Genomic DNA, 8,025 nt, shown 5'->3' on the forward strand with positions numbered 1-8,025 from the left:
ACCATCAATACATGTGAATATGTATATATGTGTATATATACTGTGTGTGTGTGTCATAATGAACTGTATGTGTGTGTGTGTGTGTGTGTGTGTGTCAGTGCTTCGGGCTGCTCGGTGTGAACGGAGCCGGAAAGACGACGACGTTTAAGATGCTGACAGGAGACACGCTGGTGACCAGCGGAGAGGCCTTTCTGGCAGGGAAGAGGTGAGGTCAAAGGTCACCGCTGATTATAATCTGTGTTGTTGTTGTTGTTGGACTCGAGGATTAACCTGCTTACTGCAGCTGAATTAACTCTTTAACTTCAGGAGGGAAAAACACTGAAAACTGTTTCTCCTCCACTGTTAAATGAAGCTGAGTGAAACCGTCCGTCAGAGAATCAACGTGTGTAGAAAGTATTAAAGGTTGGAATCAGTTGCTTCGTCTGATTTAAGGCAGCAACAAAACAAAACAGCAAATTATGACTTTGCGAGGTTAAAACTGGTGAATATTTGGCTGTTTGTGCCATAAAAATGTCTCAAACCGTTATTTGATGATCAGAATAGTTGACGATTGATTTTCTGCCTCAACTAATCATTTAATCAACTAATCATTTAATCAACTCTGGTCAGATTCTTTGTCTTGTTTACCTGTTTTTGATCAATAATATCTGATTTCAGTAGAGAATGTTTCTAACTTATTAAACAGATGCTTCAATGCAAATGTGGTCATAACTTGTTTATATCCTCCAAAATAAGATGTCATATCGGCTCTAATATTGATATCCAGATGTTTTATTACTCGTTGGCCTAAAAGCAGTCAAAGTGTAAAGTGTTAAAGTGATGTAAACATACAGGACTCGGCCTGTAAAGCATCAGCATGTGAGCAGAAAGAAACTCTCCTCTGACCTCCGTTTGTTTCTGGTTAAGCTCATTATTTGTTGCAGATCTTCATTCAGCAGCTCCAAACACAGAATTACACTCAGAACTCGCTGAAGTGTTTCTACACAATCAATGATCCAGAATTACAGCTGCACGCAGCTACATGTGGTGTTCAACCTGCGGCTCGGGGACCCTGCAGGTCCTTCGTACACACACAGGAGGGAAATGAGAAACACTTCAGCTGATAGTGAGGTCCAGCTTTGATTTAGCTTCAGTGATATGATGATATATCATGTGATAGAAAAACGTCGATGGTTTCATATTAAGCTCGATCGTTTATTTTGTTGTGTCACACATCACTTTGTTATTCCACATGTTACAGATGCAGCAATAAATCTGCATTTTACAGAGGATGTGATATACTGGGATACATATCTTTATCTGGATATGAGATTTTGGTCATAGAGACATTTTTAACGTAATATTTCAAATATGGTGAGACTGTAAGTCAAAAGATGTATTAAAATATATATTAATGTATGAAAATATTCATATTTTAATGTGAAAACATGAAAAGTATTAACTTAGTTATTATATGCAAATTTCAGGTTGGGAGCCCTGCATCCTATAAAAAAACATAAATGAGTATTTGTAGTTCATACAAACACACCTGGTGACATCATATCAACACCTGCAGGATAAACTATCCATCAACTGTCAGTCACATGTTCTGCTCTTCATCTTCACAGTACAGATACATAGAAAGTAATCATTAATGAGTGTTTCTGGGGGTTTTGGGTGTTAATTTAACCTCCGTCAATAATAAATATAAAGGTAAAGGAGTCAGAAGGCATCGCTGTTCAGTTCCCTGTCTTTGGAAGCTGTCTTTTTGTAAAATTTAAAATAATATCAGAAACACAAGAGGACTTAAAATCCAAATAATTGTTCTGTTCTCTCTCAGTATCCTCCGAGAGATCGATGAGGTCCATAAGAGGATGGGTTACTGTCCTCAGTTTGACGCCATCAACGAGCTGCTGACAGGAAGAGAACACCTGGAGCTGTACGCCGTCCTCAGAGGAGTCCCCGAGAAGGAAGTCTGCGACGTGAGTCTAAACTACACACTGTTCATTCAGCTGAGTCTAAACTACACACTGTTCATTCAGCTGAGTCTAAACTACACACTGTTCATTCAGCTGAGTCTAAACTACACACTGTTCATTCAGCTGAGTCTAAACTACACACTGTTCATTCAGCTGAGTCTAAACTACACACTGTTCATTCAGCTGAGTCTAAACTACACACTGTTCACTGAGCTGAGTCTAAACTACACACTGTTCATTCAGCTGAGTCTAAACTACACACTGTTCACTCAGCTGAGTCTAAACTACACACTGTTCATTCAGCTGAGTCTAAACTACACACTGTTCACTGAGCTGAGTCTAAACTACACACTGTTCATTCAGCTGAGTCTAAACTACACACTGTTCATTCAGCTGAGTCTAAACTACACACTGTTCACTGAGCTGAGTCTAAACATACTGTGACGCTGAGCCTGACACCGGTGTCTGATTGGCAGGTGGCGGAGTGGGGCATCAGGAAGTTGGGTCTGGTGAAGTACGCAGATAAAGCAGCAGGAAGCTACAGCGGAGGAAACATGAGGAAACTGTCCACAGCCATGGCTCTGATTGGAGGGCCGCCCGTCGTCTTCCTGGTAAGACGTTTTACGTTTTTGTTTCATGTTTTCTTCAAAACACTTCAGACTCTCCATCAGTCGGTCATGTGACCTGCAGACCATCATCTCATAGGACAGATTTTACTGAATGAAACATAAATACTTTACAAACAACTTTTCAAAATCTGTTGAACAAAATACAGAAATATTTCCTGCTTATTATCACATCTACAGTTATATAGATGTTGGTCCTCAATTATTTGTTGTTATTAATAACTAATAATAATAATAATAATAATAATAATAATAATAATAATAATAATAATAATAATAATAATAATAATAATAATAATATCTTATGTAGCCCTTTGTTCTTCAGCTGTAAAAGCTCCTTAAATCTGGGAGTTAAATCGTCTCGATGGCAGAACTTCATGTTTTTAGAGACACTTGTGATGTTCTTCCACATTGTGTCCCAGTTCAGAAATAATATCTCCCAAGTTTTCATTCCAGGTGTTGGAATATATTTACAGGAATTAACTTTTGTATAAATATAAGACAGTATTCATAATGGAGCTTAATGCAGGATGGTCTTTAACTCCGACCCCTGCAGGCTTTACGAGCTGATCTCACCTGAAGTCAAAGAGAGAATGTTTATTTGTGTAACTAGTTACTGCTTCAGTGTCTGCACACAGCTAAATATATATATATAATATATAAAGAATCAATACTATAATCACACAGTGATGCCCACAGGAAGAAGGTGAAAGAGAAGAAAAGATCAATGAGGAAATTAAAATTAAGAGAGACGGTAAGACGACATCACATGAAATAGTTTCAGAGATTTAAAAGTGTGAACTGAGTCGTCTTATAATAAAACGCTTGTTTATACACAGGAAACAGAAAATATGAACCATATTATGTCAGAACATAATAATCACTTAATATCCTTAAAAATCCGATCAGAAGCAGCATTAATCAGTCTGCTGTGAATCATATTTCATTAAATTATTGATCAGTGTATTGATGAAGAAATGAACAAGTAGTGAATCAATAAGGAGCTGATTGATCAGATTTAAATGTTAGTTTTTTACAGTGCAGTTCTGTTAAAACCCCAGAGTTACACAACAGCATCAGAGCCCTCTCAGCCAATCACAGAGCACCTGGTGGGGGAGGGGGGGTGTTTGTGTAACAGAGGGCAGATTAAAAGGAGCTGCTGCTCAGTTTAATAACAACAGAAGAAGAAAACAGGAGGGTGAGGGAGGTTTCAAACAGACACCACAGAAGAAGAGTGAGGATGCCGCTCCTCCCCCTCCTGCTCACCTTCTCGCTCTGCTTCCTGCTTCACCTGTGGGCCAACCTCAACCTGGCTGTCCTCCTCGTTACAGGACGAACCCACAACCGGCATGGACCCCAAAGCTCGCCGAGCGCTCTGGAACTGCATCCACAGCGTCATCAAGGAGGGACGCTCGGTCGTCCTCACCTCACACAGGTAGGACACACACACACCTGAGGACAGACAGTAGAGACGTGTCTTTAGATAAAGTTCTTACTTCTCACTACGTAATGTGTCTGTGTGTCCTCAGTATGGAGGAGTGTGAGGCTCTGTGTACCAGGATGGCCATCATGGTGAACGGCAGGTTCAGGTGTCTCGGAAGCGTCCAACACCTGAAGAACAGGTAAGACTGACACACACACACACACACACACACACACACACACACAGCAGGATCACTGATCACAAAAATGATGCAGAGTTAGAAAAACTTTTTTAAATGTGTTTTTACTAAACACAAATAACAGAAACAACTGAAAATAAAACAGATCAGTCGTGTGTTTCATCTGCATGTCTTCTCTGAAACGGCCACCGGGAGGCGACTGGTTCAGACGAGTGGATGCAGGAAACAGAATCTGAATTTTTCCTCTCTGACACCTGAAAACTAACTCATAGTTTTCCTGTAATTTTGAGATCCTGATCTTGTTATTACGGGAGAGGTTTAAGGAGGGAATCAATCATCATTTGAGGGGACGGAGGCAGGATCTGAGACACTGGAGAGATTAATATCACTGGGTAATGTGGGTGAAGGAGGTCTGGGAGCTCTGGTGATAGTGTAACTGGACAGAGTGAGGAGGATGTGATGCAGGCTGGCGGTCACAGTATGATTGGCTGTTGAGCAGCAGCTGCGGTAGTGTTTGATGAACAGAAAGCAGACATGAGACAAGACATATAAGCTACATGGCGAATGTCAAACAAACAGCCAGTAAGAAATCAATGATTAGATGTTAAACAGACAATGTAATGTAAACTAATAACTTCACTGACTGACTGCCAGTCGTGTATAAGTGGGACTAGATATATATTAGTCAATAGCAAACAGCACATAAACTACACAAACCACAGAGCCGCACTGCATGAAACAAGGATCATGACTCTTAACTTTACCAGCAAAAATCTTTACTTAAAGCAAAAGGTTCAAAGGTCATTAGAGTTAATAGGTAACTGAGGTGATGACTGTACTCAGGTTTCGTTCTTTATGCATCCTGATCAGGAATTCATGAAAGAGACAAAGACGTGGCTTCGTTTGACCGACCTGTGTGTGTGTGTGTGGACTCAGTGATGTCAGTCAGACCTGAGTGAGTGCAGGAGATGTATCTCTCTGACTGGACTGGACTGGTCCACACAGGACCACCAATACACTGGATGGTGTTATTATCACTTTAATCAGACATCTGGAGGCTGAGATGTTGACAGATGTGAAAAACAGCAGGAAAGAAATCAGTAGGAGCAGAATCTGAACAGCAGACTTTTCATCATAGGAAAACATCCTACAGATGTCTGTGAGTCAGGAAGCAGAAACTGTAACATCATATCATTTAGGAAAACACAGAGGAACGACGAGAAATGACGACATTGTTATGCTGCAGTAATTAGGATGATTAGAAATCAGTAGTATGGAAGTACATGTGGAGGGCAGGCATCCTTCGTCATCCTAACTCATCCTACCTCATCCTTCCTCATCCTCCCTCTTCCTACCTCATCCTTCCTCATCCTTCCTCATCCTTCCTCATCCTACCTCATCCTTCCTCATCCTTCCTCATCCTGCCTCTTCCTACCTCATCTTTCCTCACCCTGCCTCATCCTTCCTCATCCTACCTCATCCTGCCTCATCCTTCCTCTTCCTTCCTCATCCTATCTCATTCTTCTTCATCCTGCCTCATCGCTATTGAGATGCTATATCATATTTATGAGATAAGGCCTCAAATTTCATTTTCTTTGGTGAATGCACTTCTATACACCATCGTCCTGAGGATGTTAACATGTATTTAGCGTGTTGTGTGTGTGTAATAAAGCTTGTATGTGTCTGTGGGTTAGATGACGGGTGTTAACGTGTATTTAGCGTGTTGTGTGTGTAATAAAGCTTGTATGTGTCTGTGGGTTAGATGACGGGTGTTAACGTGTATTTAGCGTGTTGTGTGTGTGTGTAATAAAGCTTGTATGTGTCTGTAGGTTTGGCGACGGGTACACCATCATCCTGCGGGTGGCGGGGCCCGACCCCGACCTGCTGCCTGTCATGAAGTTCATCGAGAGCGAGCTGAGCGGCAGCACGCTGAAGGAGAAACACAGGAACATGCTGCAGTACCAGCTGCCGTCTTCTCTCACCTCACTCGCTCACATCTTCTCCATCCTGGCCAAAAATAAAGAGACGCTGAGGATCGAAGACTATTCTGTCACCCAGACCACACTGGACCAGGTACACACACACACACACACACACACACTGGACCAGGTACACACACACACACACACACACACACTGGACCAGGTACACACACACACACACACACAATACACACACACAATACACACTGGACCAGGTACACACACACACACACACACAATACACACACACAATACACACTGGACCAGGTACACACACACGCACACACACAATACACACACACAATACACACTGGACCAGGTACACACACACACACACACACACACACTGGACCAGGTACACACACACACACACACACACACACACTGGACCAGGTACACACACACACACACACACACACACTGGACCAGGTACACACACACACACACACACACACACACACACACAATACACACACACAATACACACTGGACCAGGTACACACACATGGAAAAGCAAATGAAACAGGATCAGATAGTTTGTTTATTTGTTTATTTACTTGTTTGTTTGTTTGTTGTTTCAGGTGTTTGTGAACTTTGCGAAGGACCAGAGTGACGACTATCACTCCAAAGACAACTCGGTGAGACGGAAAGATGTCGCCATCGATGTTCCCGCGCTGAGCTCCGGCCGAGGAGCGTGCGGGGACGACAAACAGAGAGAGAGCGTCATGTGATCATGTGACTCACCCGTTGTGATGTCATACTGATGGTGGGCGGCGTCGGTTGCTGCCTCATGCCAGTCAATGCAAACGATTTCCTGTGGAGGCGCCGCGCTGCTCGCTGGCCGCCGCCCAGACTGACTGTTCTAAACTTGAATAACAGCCGCCATGTTTCCTCCAGCGGCACGCCGCCGGGCGCCGCCATGTTTAGTTTTCTTCTCTGTAATCCGACCGGCGCCTCCGATAACGGAACGATTCAGGGTCTGTTTGTTTTTCTCACCATGAAGAATCCAAATCATTTCAACGGCCGAGGGCTCGACTGCAAAAATCCTTTTTTAAAAACGTTTGATTCCGTTTTATTTTGTCAGAGTTTTATTTATATGTGTAGCTGAAACAGGCGGCATTACTGTTTCCTGTAGCGTTTAACAGCCAATCAGAGTGATCGATGAGCTGATTGATTTTATAGTTTTTTTAAGAAAAGATGATAAAAAGAGCAGATTTGTTGTTTTGGTGTCTGAGCAGTAAAATACCTCATCAGCTTCTGAAAGCACACTACAGTATTTGACTTCCCTGAGGACAGCTGATCACTCATTGATTCCTACTGATCGATCATTGATTCCTCTTGATCGATCATGATCGATCGATCAATCTGCTGCTGTTGAAGCTGCAGGTGATTCTCTGCTGACAGCAGCTGCTCAGACTTCTTCAGCACTTTATGTGTTCATCAGATCAGTTTGTCTTTGCACTGAAATCCTCTGATGATGTATTGATTGTTTTTAACTGATCAACTGGAAAATGTTTATTGATTATCAGTTTAAATGTGACAGAAAAGGCTGATGGGAAGAAGAACTGTTACTGGTCCTGAACAACACAATAAATGAAACAAATCTACCAACTCGTTCATTCTTCCGTCTCTGCTTTATGAATCAGATCTTTTGGGATTTGAGCTCTAAAAGGTTTTACGTTCATCAAAACAACAAAAACCTCGTCAGTCCAGACTGCAGAGAGTAAAACCATCAGATCATAACTTCAAACCTGCAGTCAGTGAGTGGAGTCAACAAAACATGAAATAAAATTAAATTAAAGCTGCAAGCAGCGTTGAATGGGCCCTCGCACCTCCA

General features: G+C 42.1%; 1 protein-coding gene across 2 annotated transcripts in view; it reads left to right on the top strand.

Moving 5' to 3' along the window:
- LOC122990042 (phospholipid-transporting ATPase ABCA1-like) overlaps positions 1-7,795 on the top strand; it is a 58,992-nt gene extending 51,197 nt beyond the window's left edge. For both annotated transcript variants that reach the window (XM_044363162.1, XM_044363163.1), the window contains exons 43-49: positions 99-205; positions 1,820-1,961; positions 2,435-2,569; positions 3,916-4,019; positions 4,114-4,206; positions 6,036-6,279; positions 6,770-7,795. In XM_044363162.1, coding sequence (XP_044219097.1) covers positions 99-205; positions 1,820-1,961; positions 2,435-2,569; positions 3,916-4,019; positions 4,114-4,206; positions 6,036-6,279; positions 6,770-6,919 — 975 coding nt within the window. In that variant the 3' untranslated portion in view covers positions 6,920-7,795. The remainder of the gene's footprint in view (positions 1-98; positions 206-1,819; positions 1,962-2,434; positions 2,570-3,915; positions 4,020-4,113; positions 4,207-6,035; positions 6,280-6,769) is intronic.
- Positions 7,796-8,025: the final 230 nt, after the last annotated feature.

This window comes from Thunnus albacares, chromosome 10 (assembly GCF_914725855.1).
Source record: "Thunnus albacares chromosome 10, fThuAlb1.1, whole genome shotgun sequence".
In the NCBI taxonomy this organism is placed as follows: Eukaryota; Metazoa; Chordata; class Actinopteri; order Scombriformes; family Scombridae; genus Thunnus; species Thunnus albacares.